Source organism: Gavia stellata, chromosome 1, assembly GCF_030936135.1.
Source record: "Gavia stellata isolate bGavSte3 chromosome 1, bGavSte3.hap2, whole genome shotgun sequence".
Classification (NCBI taxonomy): Eukaryota; Metazoa; Chordata; class Aves; order Gaviiformes; family Gaviidae; genus Gavia; species Gavia stellata.
In genome coordinates, this window is record NC_082594.1 from 128,982,300 (window position 1) to 128,998,897 (window position 16,598).

Sequence of the window (16,598 nt, forward strand, 5' to 3'; positions counted from 1 at the left end):
GATGATTTATTTCCCATCCTGCTCACTGTCCTGGCATCTTATTTTTTCACATTCCTTACAACAGGGACTTGTGCCAAGCAAATGTTTATTGGGACCAAGTATGACCTAAAACTAGCTCATAAATGAAGCCTCCTTCTCCCACTCCTTGGCAGCCCTGCCCTCTTTGGCAACTGGGGAAAGCCTCTGCAACTTGTGGTATGCTGGGAACCTCCTGCAAGAACTCTCCCTGTAATCTCAGGCATCTATCTTTAGGAGATCCTGCTGCGTGAGGAGTTGAGGATGACTGCTGAGGGTTTACCCTCAACAGAAAAAAAAGGTGAGGGTGTTTCTGACTGTGTTAACTTGCACGCGAGGTGAAATTCCAGCATAGACAAGGTCATCTGCAGTTCTTGCACGTTCACTAGTTGAGATAAACGCTGCAAGAGAGCTAAATGGTGAGCAGAGAGCTGCTCTGACTACCCAGGATTCTTACTGACTGTAAGTGAATGCAGGATCGAAAACCTTTCCTCTCTATTTTTCCCAAGGCAACTCTCACCTTTAGCAGGGTACTGTGGCTGGCACAGAGGCTGGAGAAGTTAAAGCCAAGCCACTTCAAATAATCCCTGCAAATAACCAGCCTAGTCTTTTTACATGTCTCTTCTGCCTCCACTGTCTGATCCTTGATGTTTAAAGCAAATTATCTCACAATATAAAAAAAAAGATGAGTAAAGCAATTTGTGAGCACCTATATTTTCTGATCTAAACTTCTGCCTGAATCTTATGAAGGAGGAGGGAAAGAATTTACCTGATATTTTTCAGACTGGTTCAACGGTATCTTATGGCTGGTTTGGTTTTGGGGTTTTTTTCCCTTTTTGGGTTTTATTTATCTGGAGACTTTCCCTGTTTAATAACTGTCATGTGTGTTATTCTCCTTTCTCTAGCTCTGGTTGTTCCCATGTTCCTGTTCCTTGTGGTTCATTGTTAAGCAGCTACTAAGTTTTCTTTGAAAACATTTCCTCTCACTGAATTCAAATATTTCCTGGTCTTTTCAGATAAGGGATTTAAATGATAGAGAGATATGTGCTCCCTGTAGCAGATGTGCTATGGGAGAAAACAGGTCCAGTTTTAGGATGTATCTGGACCCAAAGTGCATCACATAATTCCTATGGATTTTCTAGGTTTGCAAAATGTAGTTCATCTCGCACTGCAGTTTGCAAAGAAGACGTGAGAAAATAGCTACCCTTTTTTATTACAGAGTGAACAAAATGCTCTGGTTTTAACATTCATACTGTAACTTTTGGGGGCATCAGGACTTGGCCAGGTCTGAGCTAATTCTTAACTCTGAAAATGTTCAACCTTTACTCTTGTGGGTTCTTTGTTCTTTGAAAAGTTTATCCTGCTCACACGGAAAATGAGCTTGGAGATCTCACTGCCTTTCTCTATCTTGGCCATCATGATCCTGTTCTTTTTGCTGTTGTTGATGCCTTGTGCCAGCTTGGCCTAAGTCTCCCCCACTGGGCTAAATTTCCTTCCCTGCACTGCCTGCCTTCCCTTTGCTGCCAGTTGACCATTAGCTCCATTCAGTGGGATACCCGCTAGATGTGTCCTGTGTCCCACAGCTGCTGGACTGTGTTGCAAGGAGGATGCATGAGACATTGGTATCAAGTGCTCTTTGGCGCTGGGTTAGATTGTTTCCTGGTTAACAGCCAGTTTGGGAACTTGCTTAATCCTGGTTTTAACTTAGCTGAAAGGATCCAAGATGTTATAGCTGGTGCTTCCAATACAACCTACACAGATGTTTATCGTGAGTCAGACTTTCAAACCTGTAGTGATGAGAAAGCAGGCAAAAGGAATTGGATGAAATTGTGTTCAAGCACGTCCACATGTTTCAGCACCCTGATTTAGTGTGCAGTCCCGAGTGGAACATGACCAGGTCTGCAGTGTGCTTTATGCTTGATTTTCATAACCATGGGAATGCTGCGGGGCAGTATGAGATTCTCCTCTTGTTTTATGGCCAAGTCATTGCTAGAGTCTGTGGCACAAAGAATACAAAAATACTGTTTCTCGTACAGCACTAATAATTGGCTACAGCTAACAACAATTCCAGAGTTCAACAGAAATGGTTTTCTCCCTCACTTTGTGTGCCAGTTGCCATGGTAAGCAGGAAGCACAACACAGGCATTTTCCTAAAGGGAAATTGAAGTCATGAAGGAGGTAGGAAAGGGAGTCAAGCCCTGAGTTCAGCTGCTGAGTAGAAAAAAGTATTTCATTTAACCTAATGATTCATCTGCTTTTTAAGGGGAACAAAGAGCAGGCTGAACTGCAGGTATGCCCACTGAGGCCACAACCACAAGAATCCCTGTCTTTTTTTTCCAAGGTAGAATAATGGACAGACACTAATAATATTAACTTCCATGCTACCACTCAGAGATTGAATCAATGATGGCACTGCAAGAATGCAGAGAACCAGGAGGAAACGTAATTTGTAATTTTTTTACGTTCTTGCTTGGCCTTTATAAATCAACAGAAGTGCATACATGATGCAGCAGAGGCTTCATAGATAATTCTCTTGTTCCAGCATGGCTTCCCCTCTACAAGCACTGCGATCCCAAAGTATTCCCATAGTCTGTTCTGCGTTGCTCTACATTGTCACAGGCAAGGCAGAATTCTGCAGGAGATGTGCTAAATGGGAGGACATGGTTGTGCATCACTGAAACTTCAGCCTGGTAGAACTAGAACAGAAAAAAGATTAATTTTACCCTTGGAAATTTTAAAGCATTTCAGATAATGGTAATTCTACAGAAGTTTCCAAGCCCTCACTTCATTTTCAGAGCTGCGGAGCCGCTGCTGCAGCCCTCATAATCTTCAATCAGAAAAGTGTGTGATCAGGCTCTAACCTTCATCCCCACACTCAAAACCCAGACAAACACAGCTTAATGCCCTGGCCACTCACACAACAAAAGAAGGGCTCAAACTCCATGTCAGAAGAAGACAAATGCATTTGCAGCACGTTCATAAACCAAATCCAGGAAAAAGAAAATGTTTCAAAACATCACTAGGGCACAGGTCTGTTTTTATAAAAACTCCAGTTTAATCTCATGGCTGAGACCTGGCAAAACATCTTTTTTTGTGGCTGTTGTTTTTCTTTCTTTTTTTAAAGCAATAAGGCACAAAGGCAGGCAAGTCCACAATGAGAACAAAGCTTAACAAAAAATACAATCCATCAGAGTTAGCAGGAGAAATAATCACAAACCAGGGCCAGTGGGATGGGGACAGTCCTTTTCACAGTGTCTGACTTCCAGCCCTTCCCTTGACCTGGCAGCAAATAGTATTTCAAAGGGGACCAGTGCCTGCAAGAACAAGATCTAAGGTCTGGGCTGCTGCAAGGATCCCTCAGGAAACACTTGCCTCCTGCCATCCTTCCTTTCCAGGGCTGTTAAAGTCCTGCTCCATCTCCAGTTGAACTCAGTGGCAAGCTTTCCTTTCCTTGCTTGGAGCAGAATTAGTTATCATCAAGCCTTTACACTGATTAAGAGCAAGCAAAAGCTAAACCAAATTGGGATCAGCTATAGCTTCTCCCCCCCCCCCCCCAGATTATTTTTTTTTTCTAGAGATGGAGAGAAGCAAAAGGGACAACTGCAAAACCTGGGCGTGCCTGAAAGCTAATGTATGCTCCAGTAGGTCGTTTGCATTTTCAAGGACTGGGGAGAAGCTTGTGGTGGAAAGCTAAATCAGTTCTTGCACTCTGGTCTCCCCTGATCTCATGCCTCCTCTCCCAGGACGTGATCCCACTCAGGAAGGCGGATTCAGGCCTTCTGCCCACCACAGATTAGCCATAATTAATTAGCTTCTCCTCTGTGGGCAAAAAGCCAGGTGATCTTACACCCTCAGTGCAACAAAAGTTGCAGCAGAAAACAGTTCCATGCATCAGCCCAAGTTTCACAGATGTGCAGGATTCTATTTAGGTAATTCCTTCATTTTAATTACATATCCTTTTTAATATATTTATATAGAATGTTCTTTTATATATATATATATATAAAAATTTAACACAATATTCACCACTGCAGGCATTTCAGAATTCATAAAGAAAGAAAAAAGACTTTGATTGCACCATTTGGACTCTGGATGAGGGAAAATGTAGCAGGGCTTTATGGATGCTCTCTCATTTAGACCTAAGTTCCTCTGAAGTTCTAGAGGTGAAAAAAAGAAGTGCTTCAGTCTTCCTGAAGTGATAACATGGGATGGACAGCCCAGAGGAATGTGGTTTATGAGGTAAAATACAATCCTCATTTCTGTTTACCCTCTCACCAATAAGGCAGCTCCCACATGAGTTAACATCATCCATGTCCCTCCTTTTCACCAGGGGATTCCCATCTTTGCCAGCCCAACCGTTTCACTCTGAGCTACACTTAACAGAAGCTATACAAACCCCTTGACTACATGGGAAGAATAAGTGAAATTTAGTCACTGGTCTCCCATTGGTAAAAGTCCACAAGCAACACATGCTGGTGATACCATATCATGACTGAGACTGGGGCCATCTGCAAACTTAGGGAGTGGCCTTTACACTCTTCACAGTCTCCAGGGACTCAAATGTATTGCAGGGTCCCTGAAGTGATCCTTGCCGAGCTGCAAATGACGTGACAGTGCATTTAGGAAGGTCCTTTCCATAATGCCAAGAACAACTGACTTAAGCTCTCCCGTACACAAACTTCAAATTCTGGGCCAGACCCATCTCCCATAAATCTGATCTATCCCTCTCCATAATGCGTCACAGGAAAAAACAAACAAACCCAAAAACAAGCAAAAAACCCAAAATCCTTTCTTAAAATCTCTAGTTTTGCAGAGTTGTGCTGGAGGGCAGGAGTTTGATACCCACAATGTACCACTGCAAAACCCTGAACTTCGGAAGAGCTTCCAGTCTCAGGTTCAGTCTGCTACTGCAGGGTGGCAGAGGACAACCTAAGGGCTCTGAAGCAAAGATGACATCTGCTCTGACCCTGAAGCTGACCTCAGGAATGGCTTAGTAAAATTGGATCTTAGGAAGCTCCAACCACACAGTAAGCACCACTCAATGGGACATGGCTTCTGTCTTCTGGATCTATCCAACTATCAAGCCCTCGTCCTTGAAGCTGACTGCATCAGTATCAACATGGATCCATCATCAAGCATTAGAAACTCTGCAGAAGCCTGGGTCTGGATTTGGGAATGGTGATACCTGTGTAATGGTGCACCTTGCAACTAAGGAAGTACTCCCAGCTCTGCATAATCTGGGGTTTTATCTTATCTCTCTTGAGAGAAGCCCACTTGTGACCATAGAGCTATAGTGATGTGCCTGCATTAAGCCCACTTGGCTAGGCTTTTGGAAGTTTGATACATCAGCTGAAGGCTGCAGATGAAATTGTAGGTAGAGATGGGATTGAGCTACAAAACAGAGATCTCATTACAGAATCTCTGCTTAATTAAAATCCAAGACCTGGATCTGAGTTAAAATTCTGAAACTCCCTTAAAAAGTATATTCTGGATACAGATTTTAGTTGAGGCTGATCTTTAATATTCGTAAAGATTTCTAATGATTTTCTAATAATTTTCTCTTGGAGGAATTTCACCACTTATGCCAAAAACTCTATTACTTAATGGAATGCTGTTAAGAGTTGAGACAGTGTATTGTATACAAATTGCCAGACCTCACTTCTTGTTCATAGATCAGCTTATATGAGAACAAGGAGGGAAAAAAAAAAAAAAAAAGAACGGATTTAAGGCACCAAGGTTTCATCACATTTTCTTTTTCTTTTGATACATTACTTCATGAGCTTTGCTGGCTCTGTTCCAGATGCCTTGGCAGAGAAAACTTCTAGGAACTGAGAGAATATAAATCCGTGCCCAAAGTAAACTATTTTGTTGACACCAAAAAACCCTGGGCATCATTTTCACAACTTTTACTTTCTGTAAAGCCTTACCACAATACCTCATATCACACCTTTTCAAGTCATTTGCCATCAAGCAAGATGTGGTGGTTAAATGCTTTCCCATGAGGCAGTAAAAATGCAGTGCAGAGCTGTGCTAACCATGAGGAGTATGGGGAACTGGCAATCCCCAAGTTTTAATGGGAGGCTGCACAGGCATCTTATGATCTGGGAGGAGGATAATACAATAGTCATGAAGCTGCATATTCTGGACCTGCTGTCCATGGCTTGCCCAGGTAAAGCATAGGCTCAGATCTGTGAGACAACATGGACCCAAACAAGAAGTCCAGGCTTTTGCCTGGTTTAATATTCTCCCTCAACAAAACTGACAGCACAGACTTAGTTCTCTGCTCTGTTCCCTCTCATATTGTGTAATGCATAAGTGAGGAGTACAATGGGGAGGATCAAAGACTGCAGCTGTTGACAAGAAAAAGCCCTCTTGTTTTTTCACACTTCTTTTGGATATGGCAGGAGAAAATTCTGCTAAAGGTATATTCCCTGCATTTGTGGGACAAGAACTTCTCAAAAGTACTCTGGCATCTCTCCCCTTTAGCAATCAAGGAGTGCAGAGAAAGCACTGTACAGACTCTGGGCCCTTCAGCCACAATGACACTAATTAAGTGACATATTCAGTACAGACCAACAGCTCATGGGTAGAGTTTGCTAACAATTTGAAAATTCCAGTACTTCAGAAAAAAAGCCTTAACATATATCCATTAGGAAATTCTGACTGACACTCATTGTGGTGGCAATAGCACCTCCTACCAAACGCTCAGTTCCTGCTTAAATTATAGCCCATAATACCCATCTCAGAGCCTACAGATTCAGACATCTCCATGAATGGTGGCCACTTCATGCACCATTACAGGGACAATCTCAGTGCTGGCAGCAACACCTGTGTTCCCATCTCCTCCATAGTCACTAGTGACATTTGAATTGCAGATACAACACTGGCTGCACCTGACTTTGCAATTGCCCACAGTCACATACCAGGCAATAGATGAGCCTGTGGTTAACGTAGAGTTAGAGGCTTTATAAAGGAAGCTTTAATTATATTCCCGCGGCAGCTGTTGCTTATATGAACATGTATTTTCCTGTAACAATAACAGCCCTCCAGGAGAGAGCTTAATTCACTTAAAATCCCCTTCTCAGGATATTGTTCATGATCTGTTCTGCAGTCCCACAAATCATTCTCTTTACCATACTCTTAATCTGAAAGCACTGAGGGCCAGGGAGGTGACAACCAGCCATGCTTGCAAAGAAACAGTGTAAAATCACAAGGAGAGGAAGTTTAAAGGAGGAAGAAGCACCTGGGGACATGCCACACAGTGGCAATGAAAGACCAAGGGTCAAAGATATGTCAATCAGGGTGCAAGAGGGCAATAGCCCAAGGACATGCAGATGAGAGGATCCTCTCCTTTTCTCTGCTGTTGGCAGTGTGGAGCACAGCTGGAGATACTTGCAGAGGTGTCATTTGGCTTTAAGCAATGATGAAAATGGTTGATACTGGCCTTTGTTATGACCATATCTTTGCTTTCATTCATACCAGCCTGAGAAGTCTCTGCTGCTGGACAGTCAGCTATACACCCATTCCCGAGCCACATGGATGTTGTCTGCCCAAGGAAGGTGTGGCTGAGCACAACAAAACTCATGAGCAGGACTTGGAAGATTAAAAGAACAACCAGGCGTTTCCTGTCCAGCTACTTTGATTGCTGGCACATGCTAGAAAGAGCACATCTTTGATACAAGGAGAGAGCTGCAGACAGCGCCTTCAGGTTGTATGTTTGTCCCTGGAACATCCTTGGGTGTCTCACACTCTGTATGACTTGCTCATGCGAGTTCCACCTTCCTCTTCACCTATCCCCAGTCTCCTTGCACTGTTTATTTACACGGTCTAAATCAGACAACAGAGAGATGGATAGGCATGGTCCTTCACTGGTGGCTGGAAAACAATGCAAGGAGGTCCCAAACAGCTGGACTTACCTCCTCAGCAGATGTTGTGCCCCTGCACCCTGGGCTGCAGTGCTTTGGAACAGTGTTTCCTCCCAAACCTATTTTCTAATTATACCGAGATTTATTTTTCCTTTTTTCCATAGGGAGGATGAGACTTTCACAGGGCTTGTTAGACAATAAGTATGAGGAAATGCAAGTTCCCTGGGACTGGCTTACCGAAAAAAGCAGACAGTGAGGGACTAGGCAGGGGTGAGAAAGGGAAGGAAAAGCAAGACAAAAAGACTATGACCCTCCATAGCAAAATGCTTTGCAGGAAACCATTAAGGATTCAGGTCCATCTTGCACAAAATAGTTCTAACAACAGCAAAACGGCAACAGAGTTGGTCTTGGACACTCCCATCCCATCCACCATGGAAAAGGAATAAGAGAAGCAGTTGCTATTCGATCTGCCTCCCACTTCGTCCATCCAGAATCACAGAGCGCCTCTGGGGCTGGTAAAAGCAGCTAGTAGAGGTCTCCAGTCTCTGGCCATTCTTGGGGATGGTCATTTTGTTCCGCAGCGTCACCCCCTCAGGCGTTGTCCGCGAAGTCTCAGACAGATCACCACAAATGGGGCTTGGAGAGGTGGTCTGAGTGGGGCTCCTTATGGGTGATAACAACACCCTGGAGTCTGCCGAAGAGGAGGGATGGTCCATAATGGGGAAAGGAGGACTGAAGAGAATCAGACTCTGGGGCCTCCCGGGCCTAGATCTATAGGAAGGCTTGGAGAACCCTGATGGCCTCTCCATCTTTGAGGACTGTGGGTTATCTCCAGCTGTCTCCCCCTCAGAGGTGCGCTTTCGGCGCAGAACGGGGACATCCAGAGCGGGGTGATGACTGGACTGAGATGGCTCGAGCGGAGAGCCAAGGCTGCTGTGCCAAGGACAGGCTGAGTCCTTTTGAGCTGGGTCACTGTTTTCTTTCTCTGCTTTGGCTTTCTTCTCTGTCAGTGGGCTCTTGGGGGCCTCCAGGTGGCTCCATGCCACCCGTTGAGTCTGTCTGATGGCCTGCTTGCCTTCTGCTTCCTTCTTCTCGGCCAGCGGAGCAGTGTTCTGAGCTTGCAGGGGCTGGGGGATCTGGGTGTACTGAATCTTGGGCGGTATCACGGGCACCGCTCTAGCCTGGCACATCTTAATCATGAAGGAGGTCCTGACCGCCGGCACGCTGACAGGGGCAGAGTTACGACGGCCGGTGGTAGCATGGGCCACTGCCAGGTAATCCAAGTCTAGATCCACGTGGGCATTGAAATGAGACCCCCAGGGAACACCTTTACTGGCAGCAGGGCAGGCAGTTGGCAGGGATGGGACAGAATCACTGCTTTTTACTTCCTTCTGCCCGCACAAGAGGTTACCAGGGGCAGAGGGCGTGGACAGGCTCTCAAATGTGAAAAAATCTGGGGCTGGAAGGAGCGAATCCAAGTTGAGGGATGATGGCCTGGTCTTCACTTTGCGAGGTGTTTCTTCACCTTTATTACTCAGCTGTGACTCAGTGGCAGAGCACACTTTGGTAACAGTCTCTCGTCCCAGGGCAATGTCCTGAGACATGGATAACTCCCCCTTTGTGTTCTTTGCCTGTGAAGAACTGCCTGGGCTATTTTGGTATGGTAAAGACAGTTCAAGTTTTGAGCTCCAAGGGTTTTCTCTGCTCACATCCACTTTCTTTTCCTCTGGCTCTGAAAGAGGGATTCTGGAGGGTCCTTCTTTCTCAGCTGGTGCTTCCTCCCTGCTGAGGGCATACCTCAGCTCCTCAGGTTTCGAAGGTTCTTCTGGAGGACTTGTGCCATTCTGATCTTGCCTAGCTTTTCCCAAACTAGAGGGGGAGATGAGTTGTGTTTTGGGAAGCTCACCAGTCACTGGCAGAATGTCGCTGCATGGTTGCTGCTGGTCAGTGGCATCTATGAAAGAGAATGGGATAGTCCACAGACTCATCACTGTGTCTTTACTGTCCAGGGAGAGGCTACGACTGAATCGTGGTCTAAGAGAAAGACCTGTCTCTGCTCTTTGGCTCTGTGGCTGAAACTCCTGTATCGTCTTCTCCTGAATGTCCTTAAAGGTTGGGGAATGGAGTGGGCTTGTAACCCACTGGTGATCCTCCCATGGCTCCACAAGTTCTAAGCTCTGCACATTATCTGTCCAGGTATCTTCGTCATCCTGGTCACCAGCATCATGGGTTCTGCTAACAGCATTGCCCTCCTTCAGCTCCTGGATTCCAGGTCCACTCAATGCCTTGGAGGAGAATGTGCCCCTTTCATCAGCAGTCATTATCTCAGGCTTCTCCCTCTGAGTCTGGACTCTGGTAAGACCATCCTTTTCCCTCTGCAGCTGGCAAGTGCTATCTTTTTCTCTCCCTGACTCTGGACATGCTCCTTTGGAACAAGAAAATTCATCACTTGGGGCAACCTCATTAAATTCTGATTCACTGTGAAGCTTCCAGTCCAGGGGAGGAGTGTGACATTCACTCCTGCTGTCCACCACTGGGTGGTGGTTCTTTGGAGTGGCTGTGCCAGTTGGAAGAGTACCCAGTTTTGGTAGGGCTGAAGCACAGCTCTGCTGTGCAACCACATCAGACTGGCAGTTGTGGAGGCTGTCTTGTCGTTCTGTGCCGGTGGCACCAAATAAAGGCACCTGAGTTGTTATCTGTGGTGTTCTGCTTGTAGATTTCTGCTCAGACAATGTTGGACTCTGCCCTGGACCAGAGGAAGAACTATCTATTCGTACTGAAGAAGAGGATTCAGAAATTAGGCCTGTCTTGGGGACAGCTGCTGGCAAGAGCAAGAGCTCCTCTTCAGGTTCAATAATTTTCAGTTCCTGCTGTATCTCTGGCCACAGTGGTTCTAGAAGGGCATTCGCAGGGTCCTCCTCAGTCTGAAAAACAGAAGAAATGTCAGTTCACAACTTACCAGTACATACCCCTCCATTTTCCTCAAACAGCCCTCTTAGAATAGACAGGCTCCTGGATAAGCACACTCATGGTTACAGAAACACAGACATGCATATTGCTACCAGCTCAAGGAAGGAAAGACGTCTATAAACAAGTGGGTTTATGGAGAAGAAGATATGAGGTGCAGCCAAAATGAGGCCTGGACAGATGTACTGAAAGAGTGAGGTGAATGAGTAGCTGGAATGTCTCAGACTGTTTCTCAGCTCTTCCCATTCAGGCTCACTTGGCCTTGCCAGAGGATCTGCATTCCCAAATCACACATGAACTGGAATGAATAATCTACTCGAGGAGCTATGCCAACAGATCTTTAAACTGCTGTCCAGAGATGAGTATCGCTGTAAGAAACTTGGTGAAAAAGCTCTGCTAGAGATACAGAGGAGGCAAAAATAATAATTAAAAAAAATAGTGTGTAGAGAATGGAAGAAAAAAGGACTGTTCAGGCTGTCCAGGACAAATGGGACCACAAAAATAGAAGGGGAATTTAGAGACCATGGGTCAAAATTTGGACATTTGGACAGCCTCACATCTGGAGAGTCTCAGAGCAGACAAATTGTACTGACTGCAATCATATAGTTACAGGAAAAGAAGACCAAAAGGGGACAGTAGGTAGTTGTGTAAAGGTAAATCACCACATGGTGATGTGGACAGAAGTGAAATCAGTATGTGGTCAATTCTTGGCCCTGCTTAGGTCATAGTCTCAGTTTTTATGACTACGGACACACAATGAAACTCTAAACAACCTCCCAGTCACCACCATGACATTGTCCCCCATCTTTTTTCTCATGCCTTCTTCCTTACCACATCTCTTAAGCGTGACCCTTCTTCTGCCTTAGCCATCTTGATCTCCTGCTGGCCACAGCTGCCTTCTGAGGAGACACTCTTTGTTTTGAGCTGTCCTTGCTCTGCCTTGTCTGCAGGGAGTGGCCCCGTACGAACCTCTGAGGCTGGTGTTTGTTCCAAGGTGGGACTCTGCTCTGAGGGCTGCTGGGGGCTGCTGGTGCTGCTTGTGCAACTGCTTTGCCCACATAACGCCTCCTGATTTTCTGCTGCTGGCTGTGGATTTTCTAAGGACTCGGGTTTCCTGGCTGCTACTGGCTCCTCAGGGTGAGAGCCTGGATCAGAAACACAAATGAATGATGTAACTACTTGCGAATGAAAACATATGCCCTGAGACAAAGCGGTGCTGTTTCAACCCAATGCCAACTAACAAAGCTAAAGAGCTCCCTCCAGGCACAACAGGACATTGTTGGGAGGCCACCCACCTCTCCAGTCTCATTACTGCAACAAGCACCAACCTGACCTGCTACCATCAACACCCACCCAGCTACAGCTTGGTCTCTTTCTTGCCACAAGAGCGGACTGGAGCAACCTCCACGCCACCGAGCTGCAGGGCACCTCCAGGAGCCCGACAGACCCCACAGTCCCCTCTTTAACACACTTTTACCTCTGGATGCTTCTGCTGGCAGGGTGGGCCCCAGCTGTTTCTCCATCCACTCCAGCGCCTGGTCTGTCCTCACGTGCGTCCCCACTTCCAGGGCAGAGGGGCTCGTGCTCTCGGCCACCAGGGAAGACAGCTCCTCTAGGCTGGAGAGGGAAAGCTTCTCCTTGGCGGGCACGCGGCAGGGAGTGCTGTTGGTGCTGATGACTGCGGATACCCGGAGGGGGACAGAGACAGCAAAGGGCTCTGAGATGTTCAGGGCTTTCCTCTGGTGACGAGGGGAAGCCTCCAAGGGAAAGAGGCTGCTTGGGAAGCCTGACTTGGCAGCTGTTTCGGAGGTGTAGAACATGCGGCCGCCTTTCGGGGAAGTCTGCTCGTTTTCGGCATCCTCTGCTGCCCGGAAGACTTTCAGCTGCTCCGGGGGTGACTTTGCCTGTGGAGTCCGGGGAGGACCTTTCTCCCCACTCAGCTCTGAGCACCCTTTGGCCCCCACAGCAGATCCTTCCCGCTCCCACTCATTCTCCTTGCTGAGGTCATATGAGCTGCCTGTGCCTCCTGTCCGAATCTTCATCACTGGGACAAAAAACCCTCCAGTAGTCACTGCCCGTTTGAGTCTGCTCTTCTCATCCTCCCCTAGAGGAGGGAAGATATGAGGGAGTCAGTGGGAAGCAAAGCACTAGCAAGCAACCTTCCTCTGTGAGCAGCCCTCCTCCAGGGATGGGTTCTGCCCCAGCAAACACCCACGTTTCCCCAGAGGGATGGGGACAGCAAGCACTGAACACCTTCCAGGCTCCAGCCCTGGGACCTCCTTCAAACTGGGCAGGCAGGGCTGGATAGGATGCCCTTCAGTGGAAATCACCTAAGACTTTTATGAGAGACCCCTCTCAATCAGATGCAGCCAAGTCTAGGACTAACGTGCATTGCCCACAAAGATCACAATTCTGAGCTTTTTTGGTTTATTGCAAGCACTTTTCACTGCTTTATACTTTTCCTTATAAATGGGAATTTTGTGCCCAGAATAACCAAGAATGAAATTGAAGCAATCCCACTGCTAATAAAGGTGCAGCTAGGCACAGTGGTAACTCTCAGGTGCAGGTACTAGCATAAAAGACACAGAAAAGGGTTAAAAATGCATGTACACAAAAGTGAGGGCACATGTCAGCAGCCATGGCATAAGCATACAAAGATACACAACATGGTGACCTAAGCAAAGAAACAGACCACCGCATCCACGCAGGCACAGGGGAAAGCTGAGAATGCAGAGGCGCAGTCCCTCACCCTTACAGTACAGGCTATTGATGTCTCACCTTCCACTGGCAGGGAACACAGCGAGTCCATGCTCTTCGCGGGCCGAATAGTTGCTTTTTCTGTGGAAAATGAGTTTTAGAAACAGGCTTCAGATCCTGCAGCTTTGCAGGTTTCAGCCCACAAAGACCAATACAGACGGGCAAAGCAGGCAGACATCAAAGTTATTTTCCATTTCCAAGCATTCCTCCTCTGTATCCGCACCACACAGCTTATTACCCACAACACTTGTCCACACAGCTGGAGATCTGCTAGCGCTAACAACAGCTTTGCACCTGCCGGACATGTGGAGAGCTATACTTAACCCAGCCAGTCAACACCATCTACGCTGTGAAGCAGTTAAGCATCCCCAAAGCTGTTATGTGCCACTGCCCTCCCCGATCAAGTCAGGCTATTGGTTGTAGGGACTTCTTATCTAAACTGACGGACATGCTTTCTCACCTCTCATTTCTAATAGCAAATGTTAGGTTATTTTTACGTTGCATTCCCAGGCTCTTTCGCTGTCATGGGCATACCCTGCCTCCAGCAAGAACTCTGGGAACTTTATGAGGGCAGTAAGCAACCTATTTTCCCGGTCATCCTCGCTGGACTTGCTTGTCCAGAAACAAGCTCTCATTTGTCGTCAGACACTCTACACATCTGTTCCTGAGAGGTTTTGGAAGCGTTTAGCTGTTACCGCTCTGAAAAGCGGAGATGGGGGGAATGTAGCTGGCAAGGAAAAGTTAGTCTTTGGCAGCCCAAAAAGGGTCCGTGGAGTTCTGGAAAATGTCTAGGAGCAAAGTTTGCTGTTTACAATGTTGCACAAAGTAGGTAAGGCAGAAAGTGAGCAGGCTTGTTGGACTTCATTTGTTTATATAATTAAGGCTTCTGGGACTGACTTTCACATGAGCATAGGAGAAACTTCAGCTACTTTTTGCATTTATATGGACTCCTGGCTACCTCTTATGTTCATATGGCGTGATGTCTTGAACACTCACTCCGCTTTCCAAGAGGAACAGAATTCAAGCTGTGGAGCTTGTGTTTTATGTGACTTGCAGACTTGCGTGAATGGACACAAACCGTGTTAAAATATGTGCTGAGTTTCAACAGCACGTTCATCTGTTTCCTCACATTAGGCTGTAAGCAGAGAGCACACAAAAATACAGCATGGCAGCGCTAAAGCACTGCTTCTCAAAAGCACTACTTCAGTGCCTAAATCTCTGCTCACAGTTGTGCATTTGTGTGTCCTGATGGTGAAAATGTACAGCCTCCTGTCACTCAGTACTATGCTTGGTACAACGCTCGGCCCCCACAATCACTGGGCTCCAGTCATTCCTGGGCATCCTTGCGTTAGCACTATTTTGGGACAGAGTATTCCTTATCAAAGTGAGAAGGTGATCCCGTGATCAAAATAGGGTGGAGAGCTATTTTGAGGTCTGCCATGAGCATTCTATGCGAGGCCATCTGTACATGCAAAACATTGAGGAAGGCAGGGGTCCAAAAAGAGCTGGATTCAGCATTTGGCTTCACACTCACTTCTGATCCAAATACAGCACCTCTTATTTGTGGTGGTAGGTAATGTTGCCAACATTAACTATTTTATTTTAAGTCTTGCAATGTTTGGTAGTGGTCCTCCAAACACCAGCTCCTGGAGTCATGAGATTATCTAAAAAAAATTCCACCTTGATCTTCTTTTTACAAAGTAAATTTCTTGGCTTGATGATACTACAAAAAATCTAGGACATATAAACCCGAAACACTTCTTTATGAACTCAGGTGAAAAAGGGTATGCTTTCTTTTAAAAATTGTGATTACTTTTAAGTCAACTTCATGATTTTAGAACTTGAGTCATCATTTCTGAACGCTGGGAATTGGCACTGCCATGTGATTTTCTATAAGCAGAGTGTTTAAGAGATTACAGCTCAGGAGGGCCTAGAATTTGGGATTACAGCCAGGAGAAAAGACAACTTCTCTCTCGGAAATTCTGCAAAAGTAATAGCTTCCCTCAAAGTGCTGAGACCCAGGAGCCATAGGAACTCCTGGCACCTTATTTTTCACAAAGAGACTGAACACAGTTGGTTCTTTAATGCCCTTTAGTGGAAGGACAGCCTGGAAGAACAGCCATTCACCCACTGCCCATGTAGGGATCATTAGGAGCCAGAGGCTGGCTGGGCTGGAAGAGTGGACTAATCCAAACCTACATAGCATTTCCTAGTCCCCAAGGTTTACAGCTTGACAGCTGGGCAACAGGAGCCTGTTTATCGCATACAAAAATGGAATATTTACTGTAGCTGTCTGGCATATCCTCCTGAAAGGGTGCTTCTCGCCATCACGTGAAAATGAGATGTCCATGAAACCAGGCAACAATCATGACCCCATTAGACTATCTCAAGTCTAATGGTATTAGTGTCATGTGGATACAGGTTGCCCCACGCTATCAATATCACAGGAGAAAGCTGCAGAGAGAAATACTTAACTGAAAAGTGTGTTCTTACCAGAAAGCTTCTGTGCCCTTACGAAGACACTCCCATTTCGACTCAGTTTAGATTTTGATTCTGAGCCAGAACGGCCCAAGTTAAATATCGACTTCCATTTCTTAGACTTGGTAGATAATTTTCTCCTGGAAGGAAAAAGAGATCAGGAATTTAAGAAACCCTAGAGACTTTTGTCTTTTTAATATCTCACAAAAGCCTCTGAGCTCTCTTCCCTCAACACTGTCCCTCTTTTCTTCTCACACCCTTTTTAATTCTAAGGCATACAAGGCATAGCTATACAACCAACTCTTGCTTTTCTGTAAGTGATTTATCCATACTGCTGATTTAACTATGTCATGGATGGAAAGACACCTAAGCCTGTTCTTCAGAGTTGGCTCTGGCATCATGCTACAACAACTGTAATTGACTGAGCGATCAACTATGCTTGTCTCCAGAAAGGAGAGGTTTCTGAGGCTAGAACTATCTTGCAATACAGTAAAGAAAAATTGCCCTTTTAACAGG

The 16,598-nt window shown here is 46.0% G+C and overlaps 1 protein-coding gene across 1 annotated transcript in view; it reads right to left on the reverse strand.

Annotated features, from left to right (window-relative positions):
• Nucleotides 1–3,063: 3,063 nt before the first annotated feature.
• The window catches only part of ARHGAP31 (Rho GTPase activating protein 31), a 60,744-nt gene continuing 47,209 nt past the window's right edge, over nt 3,064–16,598 (reverse strand). Inside the window, exons 8-12 of the mRNA XM_059816320.1 lie at nt 16,098–16,222; nt 13,626–13,685; nt 12,325–12,951; nt 11,679–11,992; nt 3,064–10,804 (exon numbers count right to left, since the gene is read on the reverse strand). Coding sequence (XP_059672303.1) covers nt 8,339–10,804; nt 11,679–11,992; nt 12,325–12,951; nt 13,626–13,685; nt 16,098–16,222 — 3,592 coding nt within the window. The 3' untranslated portion in view covers nt 3,064–8,338. The remainder of the gene's footprint in view (nt 10,805–11,678; nt 11,993–12,324; nt 12,952–13,625; nt 13,686–16,097; nt 16,223–16,598) is intronic.